We start from the raw sequence: 22031 nt of genomic DNA, 5'->3' as shown, positions 1-22031 counted from the left end.
AATTTTTTATTTTTCACACCATAAATCACAATAGCCATGATATACTCTTTTTCTTTTCCACACATTTACAGTGACTTTTTCTCCCTCCCCCCTCCCTCCTCCCAAGCCACCCCCCATCCCCCCCCTCTCATCCATTTTAGTTATACAATCTAGGTTGCATTAATTCAGTTAGACAATGTTGTCATTCAACAAAAATACACCAGAAATTCTACTGAGCCCATTCTTTTCTTTTCTTCCCCTTCCATCAACTTAGGTAATGTTTGTTCCCGGTAGGTTTTCGCTATTGTATTTAATGTAAGGCTCCCATACTTGTTCGAATATTTCAATATTATTTCTTAAACTATATGTTATTTTTTCTAATGGAATACATTTATTCATTTCTATATACCATTGTTGTATTTTCAAATTATCTTCCAATTTCCAGGTTGACATAATACATTTTTTTGCTACGGCTAGGGCTATCTTGACAAATCTTTTTTGTGCATCTTCCAAGTCAATTCCAAATTCTTTATTTTTTATGTTACTTAGGAGAAAGATCTCTGGATTCTTTGGTATATTGTTTTCTGTTATTTTATTTAATATCTGATTGAGATCATCCCAAAATTTTTCTACTCTCTCACATGTCCAGATTGCATGAATTGTTGTTCCCCTTTCTTTTTTACATCGAAAACATCTATCAGATACTGTTGGGTCCCATTTATTTAACTTTTGCGGTGTAATGTATAGTCTGTGTAACCAATTATATTGTATCATACGCAGCCTCGTATTTATTGTATTTCTCATCGTTCCAGAGCATAACTTCTCCCATGTTTCCTTTTTTATCTTTATATTTAAATCTTGTTCCCATTTTTGTTTAGTTTTACCATTTGTTTCCTCATTCTCCTTTTCTTGCAGTTTAATATACATATTTTTTATAAATCTTTTGATTAACATTGTATCTGTAATCACATATTCAAGGTTACTTCCCTCTGGTAAACTCAAGTTGCTTCCTAATTTATCTTTCAAGTAGGATCTCAGTTGGTAATATGCCAGCGCTGTATCTCCAGTTATATTGTACTTATCTCTCATTTGTTCAAAGGATAAGAATCTACTTCCTGAAAAACAATTTTCTATTCTTTTAATCCCTTTTTTTTCCCATTTTCTAAAGGCAAGGTTGTCTATTGTAAAAGGGAGTAGCTTATTTTGCGTCAATATTAGTTTTGGTATTTGGTAATTTATTTTATTTCTTTCTACATGAATCTTCTTCCATATATTGAGGAGATGGTGTAATACTGGAGAAGTTCTATGTTGTACCAATTTTTCGTCCCATTTATATAATATGTGTTCAGGTATCTTTTCCCCTATTTTATCTAATTCTAGTCTCGTCCAGTCTGGTTTTTCCCTTGTTTGATAAAAATCTGATAGGTACCTTAATTGTGCGGCTCTATAATAATTTTTGAAGTTTGGCAATTGTAAGCCTCCTTGTTTATACCATTCTGTTAATTTATCTAGTGCTATCCTCGGTTTCCCCCCTCTCCATAAAAATCTCCTTATTATTTTCTTTAACTCTTTGAAGAATTTTTCTGTCAGTTGTATTGGCAATGCCTGAAATAAGTATAGTATCCTTGGAAAAATGTTCATTTTAATACAGTTTATCCTTCCTATCAGTGTTAGTGGTAGCTCTTTCCAATGCTCTAAATCGTCCTGTAATTTTTTCATTAGTGGATTGTAATTGAGTTTATATAATTGGCCTAGATTTTTGTTTATTTGCACACCTAGGTATCTTATTGCCTGCGTTTGCCATCTGAATGGGGATTCCTCCTTAAATTTTGAGAAATCCGCGTTATTCATAGGCATTGCTTCACTTTTATTTACGTTTATCTTGTATCCCGACACTTCTCCATATTCCTTCAATTTCTTATATAGTTCTTTTATTGATAGTTCTGGTTCTGTTAAGTACACTATCACATCATCCGCAAACAGACTGATTTTATATTCCCTGTCTTTTATTTTTATTCCTTTTATATTATTATCTCTTCTTATCGATTCTGCTAGTGGTTCTATAGCTAGCGCAAACAATAATGGTGATAGTGGGCATCCCTGCCGCGTTGACCTGCTTAAGTTAAATTGCTTTGATACATGTCCATTTACTGTCACTTTCGCTAACGGTCCCTTATATAATGCTTTAATCCAATTAATATACTTCTCCGGTAAACTGAATTTTTGCAATACTTTGAACAAGTAATTCCATTCTACTCTGTCGAAGGCCTTCTCTGCGTCTAAAGCAACTGCTACTGCCGGTGCTTTATTTCCTTCTACTGCATGAATTAAGTTAATAAATTTACAAATATTGTCTGTTGTGCGTCTTTTTTTGATAAATCCAGTTTGGTCTAAATTTACCATTTTCGGTACCTGTTCTGCTAATCTGTTCGCTAATAGTTTAGCTATTATCTTATAATCTGTGTTTAGCAGAGATATTGGTCTATATGACGCTGGTGAGAGTGGATCTTTCCCTTGTTTTAGTATCACTGTAATTATTGCTGTTTTACATGAATCTGGTAAGTTTTGTGTCTCATCAATCTGGTTGATTACATCCAGGAGGGGCGGTATTATTAGGTCTTTAAATGTTTTGTAGAATTCTATTGGGAGTCCATCCTCTCCTGGTGTCTTATTATTTGGTAAATTTTTTATTATCTCTTGTATTTCTACTGTTCCAAATGGTTCTGTTAATTTATTTTGTTCCTCTATTTGTAGTTTTGGTAGTTCAATTTTAGTCAAAAATTCATCTATTTTCCCTTCTTTCCCTTCGTTTTCGGTTCGGTATAATTGTTCATAGAATTCTCTGAAGTTTTCCTTAATTTCTTTTGGATTATATGTAATTTGTTTGTCTTTTTTCCTTGTTGCCAATACCATTTTCTTAGTTTGCTCTGTCTTAAGCTGCCATGCTAGGATTTTGTGTGTTTTTTCCCCTAGTTCATAATATTTCTGTTTTGTCTTCATTATATTCTTCTCCACCTTATATGTTTGTAATGTTTCATATTTTATTTTTTTATCCGCCAATTCTCTTCTTTTGGTTGTATCTTCCTTTATTGCTAATTTTTTTTCTATGTTTATTATTTCCCTTTCCAACTGCTCTGTTTCCTGATTATAGTCCTTCTTCATCTTGGTTGCATAACTTATTATTTGCCCTCTAATGAATGCTTTCATTGCGTCCCATAGTATAAACTTATCTTCCACTGATTCCGTATTTACTTCAAAGTACATTTTTAATTGTTTTTCAATAAATTCTCTAAAATCCTGTCTTTTAAGTAGCATGGGGTTTAATCTCCATCTATACATTCTTGGAGGGATGTCTTCTAGCTCTATTGCCAATAACAGGGGTGAGTGGTCCGATAATAGTCTAGCTTTATATTCCGTTTTCCTAACTCTCCCTTGTATGTGGGCTGATAACAGGAATAGGTCTATCCTTGAGTATGTTTTATGTCTAGTCGAGTAGTATGAGTATTCCTTTTCTTTTGGGTTTTGTTTCCTCCATATGTCCACAAGTTTCATTTCTTGCATTGATTTAATTATAAATTTGGTTACTTTGTTCTTCCTGTTAATTTTTTTCCCCGTTTTATCCATATTTGGATCCAAATTCAGATTGAAATCCCCTCCTATTAGTATGTTCCCTTGCGTATTAGCTACCTTCAAAAAGATATCTTGCATAAACTTTTGATCTTCTTCGTTAGGTGAATATATATTAAGTAGATTCCAAAGCTCTGAATATATCTGACATTTTATCATAACATATCTCCCTGCTGGATCTATTATTTCCTCTTCTATTTTAAATGGCACATTTTTGCTAATTAATATAGCCACTCCTCTTGCTTTTGAATTATACGATGCTGCTGTTACATGTCCTACCCAATCTCTCTTTAATTTCTTGTGCTCCAATTCAGTTAAATGTGTTTCTTGGACAAATGCTATATCTATTTTTTCCTTTTTCAGTAAATTTAGTAGTTTCTTCCTTTTAATTTGGTTATGTATTCCATTAATATTTAGAGTCATATAGTTCAGCGTAGCCATTTTATATTTTGTTTATCTTCTCTTTCCGTTTTTCCATCATTACCTTTCCTCCTTTTCCATTTCTGTTTTCTTATTTTCAACTCTTTACCAGACAACATTCCTACAACATCCAACATTTTCCTTATTCTCCTATTTCTATCTTCTTTATCCCCAATCTCCCCTTCCCCTCCTGAGTTGCCCTTTATCCCTTGTCGGACAACCACATCTCCCCTCTCCATTTGGATTTGCGAATCCACTCGCAAGCGTCAACTGATTTTGCAGTGACCGCTCTTTTCCCCCCACCCAGCCCCCCCCAGAAAAGATTTCGTTTTTTATATGTCACAAAGGTCACTCTTTTAGTTCCCTCCTTATTCTCTCTATTCCATTACCTTCCCTTATTAATTCTTGTCTATACTCTCTATGTTTTCCTTAATTACAGATACTTTCACATATGCCCATTGTCTCTATTCACTCTTATACCTCTTTACCCGCATACATATCAATCGTGGTCATTTTTACCCTCCTTACCCGTCTTCATCCCTCAGTCTATTTTTGTCTTTACCCACATACATATCAATCGTGATAATTTTTGCTCTCATTACCCGTCTTCATCCCTCAGTCTATTTTTGTAATTGTTCTGCAAATTTTCGTGCTTCTTCTGGATCCGAGAATAGTCTGTTTTGTTGTCCTGGAATAAATATTTTCAATACCGCAGGATGCTTCAGTGTAAATTTATATCCTTTCTTCCATAAAATCGCTTTTGCTGCATTGAACTCTTTTCTCTTCTTTAGGAGTTCAAAGCTTATATCTGGATAAATGAAGATTTTTTGCCCTTTATACTCCAGTGGTTTGTTGCCCTCTCTTACTTTTTCCATTGTCTTCTCCAGTACCTTTTCTCTTGTAGTATATCTTAGGAATTTTACTACAATAGATCTTGGTTTTTGTTGTGGTTGTGGTTTAGGGGCCAATGCTCTATGTGCCCTTTCTATTTCCATTTCTTGCTGTAGTTCTGGACATCCTAGGGCCTTAGGGATCCATTCTTTTATAAACTCCCTCATATTCTTGCCTTCTACATCTTCCTTAAGGCCCACTATCTTTATGTTATTTCTTCTGTTATAATTTTCCATTATATCTATTTTTTGGGCTAGTAATTCTTGTGTCTCTTTAGTTTTTTTATTAGATTCCTCCAATTTCTTTTTTAAGTCTTCTACCTCCATTTCTGCTGCTATTGCCCGTTCTTCCATCTTGTCCATTTTTTTCCCCATTTCTGTTAAGGTCATATCCATTTTATTTATTTTCTTTTCTGTGTTGTTTATTCTTCTTCTTAAATCATTGAATTCCTGTGTTTGCCATTCTTTAAATGACTCCATGTATCCTCTAACAAGAGCAAGTACCTCCTTTACCTTGCCTATCTTTTCTTCTTCTATTTCCCTGTACTCTTCCTCTTCCTCTTCCTCTAGGTTGACCATCTGTTGTTTCTTTGCTGCCCTTTCCTCCTCTTCTTTCTTGTTTCCATTGTCTTCTGTGGTCTCTTCTTGCTGCAGGTGTTCTGCAGCTGTCGTTGCCGGCTGTGGAGATCGACTCCCCAGCTGGTCCCCCCTCCCGTCGGTGTGTTTTTTTTCATGCGCATCGCGCATGCGCGACTCCTCGCGCATGCGCGGTTGCGCACTTTTACTCGGCTCTGTGAGCCATTGTTGTAGTTCTCTTTCTACCGACCTGAGGTAGTGGGGTCTTCTCTCCACAGCGGGCCTCTTCGGACAGGTAAGGCCTTCACCTTTTTCCTCCGTTGTCTTCTCTTCCTCTCTTCTTTCCGTTGATTTTGATTTTTCTCCTTTTGTCTCCATCTTCTTTCCACCTTTATATTCACTTTTCTTTAACTTGTATTTCTGTGCCTTTGTATTTTCTCTTGTTTTTCCCGACTTTTCTGGAGAGGGCTGGAGTTCACCGTCCGGCCACTACTCCATCACGTGACTCCTCTCGAAAACCCCATTTTGAAGACGAGTTGTGAGTTCTGAGTTCAGCCTGTTGAAAACCCTTGTAGTCCTTACAAGAGGAAATGGCTGGCTAGAGTGTTGCACCTGAAATAAGGGAAACAAGAGGAACTCTGTGGTGACCTGGAAGAAGAAGTTATCATTTGGAAAATCCAAGATGGAGCAAGTTTCTTCAACAAGACACTGAAGTGACTGATCAGCGAAATCAGTTTGTGTGTGTCCAATGAGCAACAGATTTCTCTCTGAAACCAACAAGAACTTTCCTGAGCCGTAACCATTTACCTTTAATCACTAGAGCCTGGTGAAAATTCATAAAAGTTCAATTCTGTGCACAGTATAAGAATTGCCTGATACCTGTGAACTTGAAGAAGTGAGAAGTGAATGATTGGACTATTAAAGCAAAGAACTTTCCTAAACATATGCACATTACATACACATAAGCTTAAAATTACAAGGGGGGTTAAGTTAAGTTAATAGTAATAAGTTAACGTTTGATCCTGTTTTCATGTTTAAAGAAAATTAAAAGCAACTTTTGTTTAAGTAACCCTTGCCTTGGTGAATTTCTATTACTGCTGGGTTTTGGGGTCCTATGGGACTGAAACACTTTTTTTTGTCGTTTTAGGGTTTTTTTTGGGTAGGTAGTGGGGGGTTTTGGGGAGGGGGTGGGAGGGTGGATTAGTTCATTTTTTTTCTAGTTTTTCTTTCCTTATATAAAATTAGCATGTATTTAATCATTCTTTTCATATAATACTTTGATATATGAAAACTGTATCTATAATAAGCATGTGCTTATTATAAATAAAATATTTAAAAAAAAAGAAGAAATTAAATGTGATCTTTAACAGGTCTATGGCAGTGAACTGCTCTGCAAAGACAAGGCTCCATCAGATGTCATCCCAAAGTCAGGTAACTATGGAGATTTAAAGTATTATTTTTTAAATGTTTTATCACTTTCATGAATTGCCCGTTAATATACATGTCATTCCTGACATGGGTGATAAAGCTTCACTGTAACTGACCTGCAGAAAACTAACATTCCCTCCAACATCCTGAACTCATGTTGTGTTTAGCTGATCATTGATGACCTTGAGGCCAATGCGCTGGGGATCTCCAACAACTGGGTGAGATGCACTGTATTCTGTGAGTCTCTCATCGAGCCAGGAATTGCATTAAATGCCACCCTTCATGCTATTGCACTGCTGTCCTCTTTAGCAATTACAGTGTTCAGGTGCAGAGCAGGCGTAGTTTAATTTGGTACGGGGCCAGCAATGATCACGGATACCAAAGCATCTTTCTGAACTCTTATAGCCTGTAAAATAAAGGCCCGTTGAGCAGGGAGCTCAGGACATGTCCCAGTGAAGGAGTGGAACATTTCCAAGTCAGCTTGGTGTGAGAGTTGTTGGTGGCGACACTTGGGCTCCTTGCAGGGGTCACGGGCAATTCAAAATTGGCTGACCCGCCTTCTCTGATCATTCATAAGTAAAGCCACCAAGAAGAGATGTGGGTGCCATTTCACTTCTTATCAAGAAGGTAGTGCAGCACTCCCTCAGTGCTTGTCGGATTCTGTCTGCGCTTCTGGATTCTCCTTCACAGCCCCGGTGACATGGGTTCAATCCTGGTGCCCGGCACTCTTCGCGCATCCTCCCCGCGATCATGTGGATTTCCTTCGGGGGCTCCTGCTTTCTCCCCCATCCTGACGACTTGTGAAATGGTGGATCAATTGACAGCTGTAAACTGACCCCCAGTGGGTCGATGAGCGGCAGAAACTGGGAGGAGTTAATGGGAATCCGGGGAGGCGCTACAGGACGTTAGTGAAAGATAGGCCAAATGGCCCGTTCTGTCGCTTTGGGGAAAAATGGAATGATCTGACAGCACATGGGGTCATTAATCTTGTTCTGGTCCACCATTTACCACGTTTGGTAATGAATTTGACGCTAGTGTTTCTGTAGACACAAGGACTGCAGTTGCTGGAATCCAGGGCAACACAGTCCTGATCCAAAACGTTGACCATGTCTTTGCCCCTGCAGATGCTGTCAGACCCGTTGAGTTCTTCTAGCAGTTGCTTTTTAAAAAATTTTACTCCTGCGTCTGTCATGGCCGATGGTAATATACATTCTCCACCATGCGCACAGTGGCCCATGGTAATATACACTCTCCACCATGCGCACAGTGGCCCATGGTAATATACACTCTCCACCATGCGCACAGTGGCCCATGGTAATATACACTCTCCACCATGCGCACAGTGGCCCATGGTAATATACACTCTCCACCATGCGCACAGTGGCCCATGGCAATACACACTCTCCACCATGCGCACAGTGGCCCATGGTAATATATACTCTCCACCATGTGCACAGTGGCCCATGGTAATATACATTCTCCACCATGCGCACAGTGGCCCATGGTAATATACACTCTCCACCATGCGCACAGTGGCCCATGGCAATATACACTCTCCACCATGCGCACAGTGGCCCATGGTAATATACATTCTCCACCATGCGCGCATTGGCCCATGGTAATATACATTCTCCACCATGCGCGCAGTGGCCCATGGTAATATACACTCTCCACCATGCACACAGTGGCCCATGGTAATATACACTCTCCACCATGTGCACAGTGGCCCATGGTAATATACACTCTCCACCATGCGCACAGTGGCCCATGGTAATATACATTCTCCACCATGCGCACAGTGGCCCATGGTAATATACATTCTCCACCATGCGCACAGTGGCCCATGGTAATATACATTCTCCACCATGCGCACAGTGGCCCATGGTAATATACATTCTCCACCATGCGCACAGTGGCCCATGGTAATATACATTCTCCACCATGCGCACAGTGGCCCATGGTAGTATACACTCTCCACCATGCGCACAGTGGCCCATGGTAATATACACTCTCCACCATGCGCACAGTGGCCCATGGAATTATACACTCTCCACCATGCACACAGTGGCCCATGGTAATATACACTCTCCACCATGCGCACAGTGGCCCATGGTAATATACACTCTCCACCATGCGCACAGTGGCCCATGGTAATACACATTCTCCACCATGCGCACAGTGGCCCATAGTAATATACACTCTCCACCATGCGCACAGTGGCCCATGGTAATGTACATTCTCCACCATGCGCACAAAAGGCAGACTAACTACAACTCAGGTTGAGCTTTAGTAAAGCCTTGCCCCCCCCCCCCCCCCCCCATCCCCAGGAGATGCTCTCCCCTCACATATTCAAAATTTATCCGCTGGATATGTACTTGCGGGGTGTGCGGGTAGACGTTATGCTCAGCGGTTGATGGGCCGGGTGGCAATAGCCTGGTGGAGAGGGATACATGAGGAGGGGAGGGGTTGGGCCAGAAATGGGGTGCCTTGGTGCCAGCAGTTGACAGGACCTCATCGCCGGGCTCTGACACTGACGACTGCCTATATAACCAGTTCGGCCGTGTTGGCATTTTATCCTCTGAACCTTCCGGCTCGGGTTCAGAAAAATAACCAGAAACAAAAAAAAACAGCTGGCTAAAAATTCAGGCATTGTCAAATTCCAAAGATGCAATCTTTTATATAATCTGTTATTAAACGTATATTTCTCTTTCCGCATGACCCCCCGGCCTTGCCTTTCCTCTAATTACATCGATTAAAAAAGAACTCTCTGTCCAGGGTCAGCTTTTGCTCGTGCCTTGACAACACGATTGAAAGCTTCTCAATCGATCGGTTCAGATTTATTAAATCATAAATAACACACTGGAAATGCACAGATATATATTTTGTTCGGTTGGGAGACTTGCAAGAACAAGCTTATTTTTATGAAGCACGTTAACTTGGGACACCATTGGGATGTGAGAAGCTCTCAGGAAATGCGAGGTGACTGCAGTTTGTGCATTGAAAGGCGATGACTTTACCCATGTCTTCATGGCAGAACGTAGGCTGAGATAGGGGTGAAGTTCAGGGAACGAAGATAGGTTGCCCTCCTCCTCTGGTCTCTCCCCCCCACCATGCCCTTGGGACACAAAGTCAGCCTATTCGCTTTGAAATGTTCCCCAAGAAGCCAACTTTTCCAGGCAGTGCGGCGTGGATCACAGTGTGATTCGTGAGGCAAATAAAATCCTTAGCAGCCCTTTGCAATTCTGACTCCAATGACCTTAAATCAGAGCACCAGCCTGGGTTGTCGTTTTCGTCGTGAGGGGCTCTTAAACTCTTCCTTGTTATGATGTTATCCAGCATACTGGAGATTACAGGCAGGATTCAACCCTGTCCCCCACCCCCCTCCCAATCCTCTACCTTCCCACAAGCCTATTAGATTCTTAATGTCTCTCTGACTAAACTGGATGTTAAAAATCTAATAATTTGGTGGTGGGAAAATGGGGGATTGGGAAACGTTCCATTATTGTCATAAAATACTACATTTAGAAATGAAATTTTTTAACTTTTGTCTACCGTGAGGAACACAGAGGGTTGACACTTTGTCCAGTGCCCCTCACAGAAATGAGGCCCAAGGGAGGAACGACCTCACGACCCCTGGTTTACAAGACCAGTGCCTTAACCACTGAGCTATCGGAGTGGGAGAGGGGGGGGGTTGAAGTAAAGCAGCTCACCTAGAGCACCCGGAAGCAATTAGTGGCACTCTGGTGGTGGGGCAGGTAGGCGCCGCTGGATGATTGGCTGAGAGGCTACACCTCACCCAGCAGCACCCGCCAGCCCCACCAGAGTGCCACTAATTACTTAATGACCTCCGGGTTCTCTGGGCGAGCTGCTTTAATTCAACCCCCACCCCCCCCCCCCCCCATCTTCCTCCACCTTCCCACCAAACTATTAGATTTTTAATGTCTCTTTGAATGAATTGGATGTCAAAAATCAAATGGTTTGATGGGAAGGTGGAGGATGGCACATGCCGCAAATCTTCATGCCGCTGGCCCGCTGCTGCCGACTCCCAGAAGCTGCTACATGCATCACCCCAGCAATGGCGCGACCCCCGACCCTGGCCCACAGTCATCGGCTTCATCTGCGCAATAAGTAAACGATAAACTGAGACCAAGCTACCCTTTACTGAGTAGACTGAGGCCTGGGGGCGCGGGCCCCCTTACCGTCCGGGCCCCTAGGCTTCAGCCTAATGGTTAATCCGCCACAGAATATGTCTGATGCTTTTTTTCTTTCAGTTCATTCTCTGCGGCCAGCAGATGTGAAGGTTATTGGTGCAGTGGGAGACTCTCTGACAGTAAGTGTGGGCTCTGAGACATTAATGTCAGAGTGTATTATTTTAAGAGCAAATTAAGATCTCCATTTGTGTTTTATATTTAATAACCTTAATGAGCCATAAAAGAATAATTTAAAAAATTATAACATATTAACTGCTCTAATGGTGTTTTGTCCAACTTAGTTGTTAATCCCCAATGTATAATGTTATTTATACATTTATTACCATAGAGAATCAGGACTTTTTAAAATGCCATTAACATTATAAAGGTGTGTCTGACATTAGCAAAATGGACATTCAGGCTCACCCCAGTGTTCAGAGACAGGCTGTTAAGTCCCAAGCAGTCCCCAGAAAAATCCAACCCCCCACAAGAGTGAGCTGAGATTCACAATTTCAAAATTGTGTTTATTGAAATGTTAACAAAAAAGTTTTTTTTTTCCTTTGTTTGCCCTCTAAACCATCCATTCTCAACCTTGTCTTGGCTATGATCCCTCCCCCCCCCACCCCCTGCCACTAAGGACTCCCGTTAAAGTTTATGGTCCCTATGAAGCAGTCAAGTTTAGTTGGTTTCTTCTGTACGTCTCTCCAATTTTAACATTTCCGTGGTTCTCCCCACCCCCTTAAATGTGCTATGCACCTGGGGGGGGGGGGGGGGATGGTTGTGTGGCTCCATTGAGAATGGCTGTACTAAGCCACCCACCAGCGTTCAACCCTTTACTTTTGGCATTGAATTGAGTTTTTTGTTGTCACATGTACTGAACAATTTTGTCAGTGAAAAGCTACATTTTGTGTGCTGTCCAGGCAAGCCAACCCATACTTGGGCCAAGACCCCCACCATCCATATACTGGTGGTAATTTCTGGCCCGAAACAGAACCAAATACTGTGCCTAGCAGAGTTTGTTCAAGGTTATTATCATCCGATTGCCTGAGTACAGCCTGAAGAAACAGCGTTCTCTGGTCCTCAGTGCAAAACAAACAGACACACAACCAGACATAACACACATACAGACAAACAATAGATGCGAAAGACAACAAATGTACATAGATAAGATAAATAAGTAAACATCGTTTCATCAATATGAGAATCTCGGATGGTTAGTGGGATTGATTCCTTTGGTCGACCAGCACTCTCACCGCCCGTGTAAAGAAACTGTTTCTCAGTTGGGTGGTGCTGGCACTTATACTCCTGTATCTCTTCCCCGACGGGAGCAGCTGAAAGAAGCTGTGTGCAGGGTGGAAGGGGTCCTCCATGATTTTGAGTTCCTTTTCAGGCAACAATCCCAGTAGATCACATCGATGGTGGGGAGGGGGACTTCAGTGATCCTCTTTACCACTCTTATGGTCCTGTGGATTGACCTCCAATCCATTTCTCTTCAGCGACCGTACCAAACTGTGATGCAGCCAGCCAAGACTTTCTATAGAAGGTTGACATGATGGTGTCTGGTAGTGTCGGACTCTGGCTTTACCTTACTCTTAATTTAGTCTATGTGTAGTCTGAGTCCAGCGTGTTCTTTGAATGAAGTGATAGGAGAAGGTATTCGGTTCAACAGTCAATTTATTACACAGCACAAGAATAAAACTTAACAGAGCTCTGGGTCACTCATTAGTTCATAGGTCACCTGCACAGTGAGCTACTCCCCAAGACTGACCCCTATTGTCCAGTTCGCTCAGTTTATATAGGTCAACCTTATCATACAGAACAAAAGTTGTCTTCCTTTGCTAGATCTTTTTGCATAAGGGTTATCACAAGTCATCTCCTGTTTTGCAGATATCTCGGGTGTAGCACTCCCATCTTAATCCTCCAGGCCAGACTATCCTGTTGTGTTGATCAGAAATTAATTCATCCCCAGATATTTCTAATCACCATTCTGTTCCTGTCTGGCCAATTTCTGCTGTTCTCTTTAACACCTCCTCATGCCTTAATCTTCCTCCTAGACTGGTTTTCCATTCCCTTTGTTTCTTGCAGGCCATTCTTTGTTCTGGTCTGGCCTGTGTCTCCTGTGCTACTCACCACCTCCTTCAGTTTGAGCATTCCTCCTAAATCGTTTTATGCATTTCCTCTCCCTGTATTTGGGAGCAGACCATTTTGCTCAGCCAACTTTGCTCCATGCTGAGATTGCCACTTAATCACATTCCTCTTTTTCCCTGAACCATACAGTAAATATAAACTTATTAATTAATCATTTCTTTCATAATGTTTTAACCCCAAGATTCCAACAGTCCCCCTTTTGGTCTCATGAAAATGAGACCAACCACCAGTTAACTTATTCGGCCGAGACCTCTGGAGTTATTGCCAGGATCGGCATCTCTGACCCCTTGTTAAACTTAACCTTACAAACTTGGCCATTATGAACACACTTCAGTCCAGTGGGGGCCCCAACACAGTGTTCAGGAACGTCAGTCCAATCCGCAAAGTACTGTTTCGGTTCGTTATGGGCCTCCCAGGCTGACCACAAACACTTTGTACAGTTGTTTCCTTCTCCAGATGCTTCAAGGGCTAGGAACAACATCACCCATAGTCCCCACATAGTGTCCATCACAGCTCCCTTCATTGTTTTGATGCTAATAAATCGATTATGCCGTCAACCACTGATACACAGTCACCGTAGTCCAATAGTCTCTTTAAAAAGGGACGTTAAGTGTTCTTAGTCCGTGGTTGCTTCACAGGTTCTCAGTCACCTCCATTCGAATCTGTTCCAGTGTCCGTGTCGGTGGGTCCATTGCTGCACACTGACTCCAATGATACCACGTCTCGCCTTTTCCTTGTAGTCGAACCGCGTGGGACGTCCTCTCCACCACTCTGTAGGGTCCTGTCCACCTGGGCTCCGACCACTTTCTTTTGATGACCTTTAGCAGAACCCACTCCGCGACTGAAGGTATCGGTGTTTCCCCTTCTCTGTTGGGACTTGTGACCTGTTGTGAAAAATCTGACACCAGAGCCGTTAGTTTTTCATAATAAAGCTTGCATCCCATTGAACTTACCTCATTCTTCGTAGTCTGAATTCCGGCTCCCGGTCCCGGAAACTAGTGCCCCGTTTGTAGTTCATATGGAGTAAATCCTGTCACAGAACTTACCGAACTCCTTATTGACATCAATGCCAGGGGCAACGCATCCACCCAATTTAGTTTGGTCCGTGCCTGTACTTTCCCGATCTTACTTTTTATTGTTTGGTTCATCCTCTCCACTTTCCCTTGGGATTGCGGATGGTACACCGTTCCAAAGGCATGTTTCAATCCCAACATTGCTTCTACCTCCTGTAGATCATTATTCTTAAAATGACTTCCATTATCAGACCTAATTTTTCTAGGAAATCCGTGTCTCGGAATATACTGGTTGATCAGGAATTTACATACCGTCCTTGCATCTTCTCTTTTGTCAGGGATTGCCTCCGGCCACCCTGTGAACACATCTACTGCTACTAAGAGGTATCGATAGCCACTTACCCTCTCAATCATGTCCGTATAATCAAGTACGATTTCCTGTCCTGGTAACTTAGGTAGCGGGAACTGACCTTCATGTGGCTTTACAGTCGCCTTTACATTGAAAGCTATACATACCTCACACTCTCTAATATGGTTCTCCACCATCGCCGGCAGGAAGGGGTGCCACCAATGTATCAAGTACCTTATCATCTGCTTCTTTCCACAGTGTGTTAGCCCATGCGCCTCCTCGAGGAGGGGTTTCATGAGTTCAGATGGTAAAACTGGCCTCCCGTCTATCGATCTCCATAGTCCTTGATCCTTGGTTGCCCCACTTTCCTCCCATACCATCCTTTCCTGAGGTGATGCCTTTGCTTGTTCCTGTACTATTACTTCTACCCTACACGGTGGTAATAAGTCATGTGCTGTTCTGTCTGCCTGTATCATAATAAACTGAGGGCCGTATCCTGCTGCCCTTTTAGCGGCCATGTCCGCTTCCTGATTTCCCCGAGCCACCATCGTATCTGTTCTATCATGTCCTTTACATTTAAGAACTGCTAATGCCCTTGGTTTCAGGAGGGCCTCAGCCAGTTTCCTAACATCCTTCTCGTGTTTAATTGGGGTCATTGCTGCTGTTAAAAACCCACTTCTAATCCATTGACTAAGCTCAACCTGTATTGTCCCTACCACATATGCCGAGTCTGTATATATATTGACCTCCTTCCCTTCTGCCCATTCTAATGCTGCTATCATTCCCTGTAGTTCTGTGAGTTGTGCTGACTCCTTTCCTCTCACTGTCCCTGTAATGATTTCTTCAAATCCTCCTGTAGTTTTTCGTACCACCGCATAGGCAGCTTTCAATCCATCTGTGGGGTGTCTGTAACAACACCCAACTGTAAACAAGGTTTCATCTGGTTCTCTTAAGGGTGTAGCCTGTAAGTCAGGTCTTATTTTAATATCCTTTACTACCCTCTTCTCACAACAGTGTGGTTCTCCCTCTCCCATATTGTCTGCCATGTTAATGCCTTCATGGGTAAATGTAACATTTGGAGCATTCAGGATCTTTTCTAGTCTCGTCTGCCTTAGCGAAGTCATTGTAAATGCTGTCGAGCTCACAAATGCTACAATGCTATTTGTTGTTAATACCGTCAGGCCATGTCCCATTACTATGTGTGCCACCTTTTGTAGAATCTTTGCTACTCCCGCTGCATGTCTCGTACATGGTGGGTGTCTGTCTTCTTTCGGGTCTAGTGTGATACTCACATACATGAGCACACATCTTCCACCCCCTTTTTTCTGAAAAAGAACACCATCAATTGTGTCTGCTTTTTCAGAAACATCCAAAAAGAAAGGTAGTTTATAATTTGGAATCGCCAAATCTATAGCTGTTGTAAGAGCTTGCTTCAATAGAATAAAACTCATCTCAGCCTGTGCAGTCCAATCAAGTGTAGCTCCCAGATTCCTCATCCCCTGCTCATTCACCAAAGTTCGCAGTGGATGTGTCAACTCACCATACGATGGGATAAACTGCCTACTATAACCTGACAAACCCAAAAACGATAGCATTTCCTTAACTGTCTTTGGTTTTGGATGATGTAGTATCGCTGTTCGATGTGCAGGGGAAATCCCTGTGCCTTTTGCTGAGACCATTCTACTTAAAAAGGTGACCACCTGTCTGCAGCATTGCAGCTTTGAGCGAGAGACTTTAAAGCCTGCCTTGAACAGCTGCACTAGCAGGAGACAGGTGGCCTCCAAACAGGAAGTATGATCAGGTGCTGCTAATAGGATGTCATCTACATACTGGATCAGAACTACCCCACCTGGCAGTGCTAGCCCCCCCAGCTGTTCTTTCAACACCTGATTGAAAATCCCTGGAGATAAGATAAAGCCCTGCGGAAGCCTAGTATACCGCAACTTTCTACCTCTATACGTGAACGAAAACACATCTCTTAATGGTTCTGCCAGCGGCAAGCAAAAGAAAGCATTCGCTAAATCTATGCAAGAGAACCACTTGTGGTTGGGGGTTAAAGCAGTCATGGCAGTATATGGGTTTGGTACTGGAACTGTGGGTGTTCTCACAATACCATTGATGCACCTTAAGTCATGGGCCATCCGATATTTGCCCGTGTCTTGTTTAGGAACAGGTAAGATGGGTGTATTCCAACTAGAACACGAATGTTCCAACACCCCTGAATACATAAGGCCATCAATGGTATCTGCCAAACCTTCCTCAGCTTCAGGTTTGTGGGGATACTGCATCTGCCAAATAGGGGTGTAATCTGACAGTTCGAAGGTTATGGGATCAACCTGCTGACAAAAACCCACATCTGCTGATCCCACTGACCACAGGTTCTCAGGGAGAGAATCTAGCATAGGGGCCGAGTCTGGGTGATCCATCTTCTCTCTACCATGAAAGCGTTCAATCTGTCTATGCTCAAGGAGGACTTGATCATATGTTGGAGACATATGCCTGACCAGATGAGGAGAACTGCACTGTCGGTATTTGGGTGTCAGACCAGTCACTAAGGGACCTCAAGTTCCGACACATCGGTCCCAAATCTTTTGCCTGATGAGTAGTGCCAATTGCAAGGATGACATGAGGAATGGCCTCACCTGCCATCTCATACCATTCCAGCTGTTCAGATGTCAGTGCTACCGTAGCGGCCACTCCCTCCTTTCCTACCACTATGTAGTCCGAATTAATCTCCCATTGCATGCCCTCTACCTCTTCATAAAAGGCATGCTGATAAATTTCATCCCCATCCCTATCATAAAAGAGGGTCATATGGGGAGGGTCCGAGGGAGGGGTATACGGGTGTAACGTCTGGATCCACGGCTTCCATTGATTATAAAGCTTTAGCAGCCCTCCCTTCTGTGGGTCCTCTGGTTGCAACAACCCCCAGTAAATGTCAGTCCATTGTCCCTCAGACGTGGATCCTCCAGCTGCCGCCAACAACATCTGAGAACCGGAATGAAGTGTAGTTACTGAACAGTTCATAGAATATCCATTTGGAAAGGTGACCTCTATTCCGCTGGGTCCACAAAGGATCGATGCTCCGCACTTGACCAACAGGTCTCTGCCCAAGAGATTGGTAGGGCACCTGGCTGACAAAATGTATTGATGTGTAAAAGTCTGTCCCGCCACAGAAGTGACTAGTGGTGTAGAAAACGGCAGATTTTCTGGTGTACCCGAGAACCCTATTAGCTGGACGCAAGAGGATGATGTTTTATCTTGAAACTCAGTGCCAGTGAGTGTTGAAAATCTGGCTCCCGTATCCACTAAAAAGGATACTTCCATGTCCATTACTTTAATCTGCAGGAAAGGGTCTGCCAACCTAGCCTGCTCATGGGTGCTCGGGCTCCGTCACTGTGGGCAATATTGCTCCTCCTCTGTCAGCCAAGGGAATTGTCTCTTCGGAGCTAGAGCCGCATAGGGTGCCTGATGTACCGGGGGTGGCACTGACGATCTCTGGGGCTGGACCCAATGCTCATTTTGTGGTGGTCCATATCCCCTTCCCCCAGTGTCCCGAGGATCCCAAGCCAGGGGGCAGTCTCTCTTCCAGTGTCCTGGCTGACCGCATACAAAACATACGGCTGGTTGCATTCGTGGAGCACCCCGACCTCTCCCTCTTACTCGGAATCCCCCCATTGGACCTCCCGTACTGCCCAAATAGGTGGGACCCGGTGCCCAATATGGGGCCGGGTGCCAATTAGTATCATTCCCTTGTGGTGGCTGCGTTGGCTGCTGAATCATCTGGTTCGCACCCTTTGAGGAATTCTTTTTTTTTTCCTCATTTGCCTTTTGCCTAGCCTCTTCCAATTGAAGCTTAAGGAGTTGCACTTGTGCCGACTCCGTAGTTTGTTTGTCCTCCTTTTGCTTAGCCCTATAACATTTCATGTGATGGGTCAAATGTTTTTCCCATTGCTCACTCGAGCAACCAGGAATATCAGGGTTATTCTCTAACGCCTCCCTAACTACAGCTGGCAGTCCGCTCGTTACTGCAGCCCTAAAGAGTGTAGTCTGCAAGGGATCTGTGGCTGGGTGTACTCCTGCTTTATCCGTCCAACTCTCCTTACACTGACTCAAAAAGGTCAAGATCTCCTCATCCTCTGACTCCTTTTGTCTATTGTGAGGAGTGGGGGTCGCGTGATCCTGTGACATTCCTACCGAGAAGGCATTCTCAAGTGTCTGATCTTGCTCTCGCTAATTTGTTTTTTCCAGTCGCATACTAGTTTCCCTTACTTTACATACATTCTGTATTTCCTTTGTTAACTCCTTCATTTCCTCCACCCTTTCCTGCATAACTCTCTTAAGTCTCTCCTTCGCCTCCTGGAGTTCGTGACCTGCTAATTCAGTGACATTCACTATTCCCTCATTTGTCTGCATCACTGGCATCTGGGGAATCGGATAAGGTGGTGGCAATGTCTCTGGTAACTTTGGATATAGTGGGGCTGACAGCTTAACCTCCCCCGTATTCTCCTTAGTGATATGGGATCCCTTTTTAATATCATGTTGAAGGTTCGCTTCCACAGCCATGCAAGCCAATGTCATATTGTGTAAATCTGCCCTTCTCTGTTCCTTCACTTCTTTCTGTTGTTTAAGCCTTCTTCTATTCCATATAGATCCTTGTCCCTTTGCCTCATGTTCCTGTATCTCCTTGGCTGCTTCCCTCTCTGCTTCTCCTAAGTACAATACCAGCCGGATTTTTTCAAATCCTTGAGGTACCTTCCCCTGACTCTGCAGCTCTTTCCATATCTGTTTGTACCGTGCCATAGCCTGTACCTCCTCTCCCTTCGGTAATCCTCCCAGTAATTGATTTCTTGTTTTTTCCCACTGTCGGTTTACAGATGGGGGAACTCCTCTGTCTTCCCCGAGCTCTTGCCCTACATCCCTATTTACTCCCTCCATCTCTGTTCCGATTTTTAACCCTTTAGACTTCGTACTTCACTGGGTCTCTCCCCGGGTAGGATTTTGACACCCTGCAATCTACTTCGACCCTTCCCACGTTATTATAAACACCAGCGGCACACTGTACACAATCCTTAAACAAATACTTATTATAAACTATTATGATACACTATACGATTCTTAAACAGATACTTATACACTATAGAAACAAATAACTATAACACAATACACCTTATACAGATACTTATTATACACTACTATGGTACACGATCCGTAATCAAATACTTATTACACACTATAGAAACAAATAACTATCAAATGCACCTTATACAGATACTTATACACTACTATGGTACACGATCCTTAATCAAATACTTATTACACATTATAGAAGCAAATAACCATCACCATACACCTTATTCTAATTGGCCAAGTGTCTAAAGCTATCTCTCGAGATCGCTACGAGGGGACTCCAACCCCGTTCTACTAAGAGGACTCCAACCCCCTTTCTACTAGGAGGACTCCAACCCCCTTTTTACTACAGGGGACTCCAACCCCGTTCTACTAGGAGGACTCCAACCCCCTTCTACTACAGGGGACTCCAACCCTGTTCTACTAGGAGGACTCCAACCCCCTTCTACTACAGGGGACTCCAACCCCGTTCTACTAGGGGGACTCCAACCCCCTTTTGTTTTATTCTTTGGCTTTAACGAGGGCTTTTGCAGAGTAGTGACAACACACAATTTATCTTTGCCAATAGCAGAACTTCGTTAAAACAGGCGTCTGCTTACCTCCCTTTGTAGGATGGTCACATGTTGTTATCACCACACCACAATCGACCGGTGTTTCGTATCTTTTTCTTCCGTCACTTCTCCATCTTCATCACGTCGGGGTCACCAAATTGTCGGACTCTGGCTTTACCTTACTCTTAATTTAGTCTATGTGTAGTCTGAGTCCAGCGTGTTCTTTGAATGAAGTGATAGGAGAAGGTATTCGGTTCAACAGTCAATTTATTACACAGCACAAGAATAAAACTTAACAGAGCTCTGGGTCACTCATTAGTTCATAGGTCACCTGCACAGTGAGCTACTCCCCAAGACTGACCCCTATTGTCCAGTTCGCTCAGTTTATATAGATCAATCTTATCATACAGAACAAAAGTTGTCTTCCTTTGCTAGATCTTTTTGCATAAGGGTTATCACAAGTCATCTCCTGTTTTGCAGATATCTGGGGAGTAGTGCTCCCATCTTAATCCTCCAGGCCAGACTATCCTGTTGTGTTGATCAGAAATTAATTCATCCCCAGATATTTCTAATCACCATTCTGTTCCTGTCTGGCCAATTTCTGCTGTTCTCTTTAACACCTCCTCCTGCCTTAATCTTCCTCCTAGACTGGTTTTCCATTCCCTTTGTTTCTTGCAGGCCATTCTTTGTTCTGATCTGGCCTGTGTCTCCTGTGCTACTCACCACCTCCTTCAGTTTGAGCATTCCTCCTAAATCGTTTTATGCATTTCCTCTCCCTGTATTTGGGAGCAGACCATTTTGCTCAGCCAACTTTGCTCCATGCTGTGATTGCCACTTAATCACATTCCTCTTTTTCCCTGAACCATGCAGTAAATATACACTTATTAATTAATCATTTCTTTCATAATGTTTTAACCCCTAGATTCCAACAGTAGTCTTGCCCACGTCGGTCTTCTCAGAAAGTGCAGTCACTGTTGCACCTTCCTGACAAGTGAGGAGATGTTGTGTCTCCACAATAGGTCACGAGTTAAATGAACTCCAGAGCAGATAGCCTTTAGTGACCTTTTCATTTCCTGACATCCCAAGCCTGCTTTAGCATCTACAAGACATAAAGCAGATTAAGGAATGCTCTCCAATTATCTGCATGAGTGCAGTGATAATGTGATTATAGAACATAGAACAATACAGCACAGTACAGGCCTTTCAGCCCATGATGTTGTGCCATCCCACATAAACCTACTCAACAATCTGAATCTTCCCTACTTCCCTAACCTTTTATTTTTTTGGCATCCTTTTGCCTGTCTACGAACTTTTTAAATGTCCCTATTGTACCAGCCTCCACCAGCAACCCGTGCAATGCATTCCAGGCACCCACTCCTTTCTCATGTTAAAAAAAATCTTAATCCTAACATCATCCCTAAACTTTCCTCCCCTCACCTTGTACAGACGTCCTCTTGTGCTTGTTAATAGGATGTTGCCAGGGTTTCAGAAAGTAAGTTACAAAGAAAGATTAAACAGGTTAGGACTTTATTCCCTGGAGCATAGAAGAATAAGAGGAGATTTGATAGAGGTATTTAATATTATGTAAATGTAGATAGGCTTTTTCCACTGAGGTTAGGTGAGATACAAAACATGAGGACATAGGTTAAGGGTGAAAGGGAAAAGTTTAGCAGGAACATTAGGGGGTGCTTCATTCAAAGAGTAGTGGGAGTGTGGAAAGAGCTGCCAGC

General features: G+C 42.8%; 1 protein-coding gene across 2 annotated transcripts in view; it reads left to right on the top strand.

Annotated features, from left to right (window-relative positions):
* The window catches only part of plb1 (phospholipase B1), a 192025-nt gene that overhangs the window by 85296 nt on the left and 84698 nt on the right, over window positions 1-22031 (top strand). For both annotated transcript variants that reach the window (XM_069887716.1, XM_069887718.1), the window contains exons 29-30: window positions 6863-6923; window positions 11192-11250. In XM_069887716.1, coding sequence (XP_069743817.1) covers window positions 6863-6923; window positions 11192-11250 — 120 coding nt within the window. The remainder of the gene's footprint in view (window positions 1-6862; window positions 6924-11191; window positions 11251-22031) is intronic.

This window comes from Narcine bancroftii, chromosome 6, assembly GCF_036971445.1.
Source record: "Narcine bancroftii isolate sNarBan1 chromosome 6, sNarBan1.hap1, whole genome shotgun sequence".
NCBI lineage: Eukaryota > Metazoa > Chordata > Chondrichthyes > Torpediniformes > Narcinidae > Narcine > Narcine bancroftii.
The sequence above is the reverse complement of the archived record's forward strand: the minus strand, read 5'-3'. Positions and strand labels throughout refer to the sequence as shown.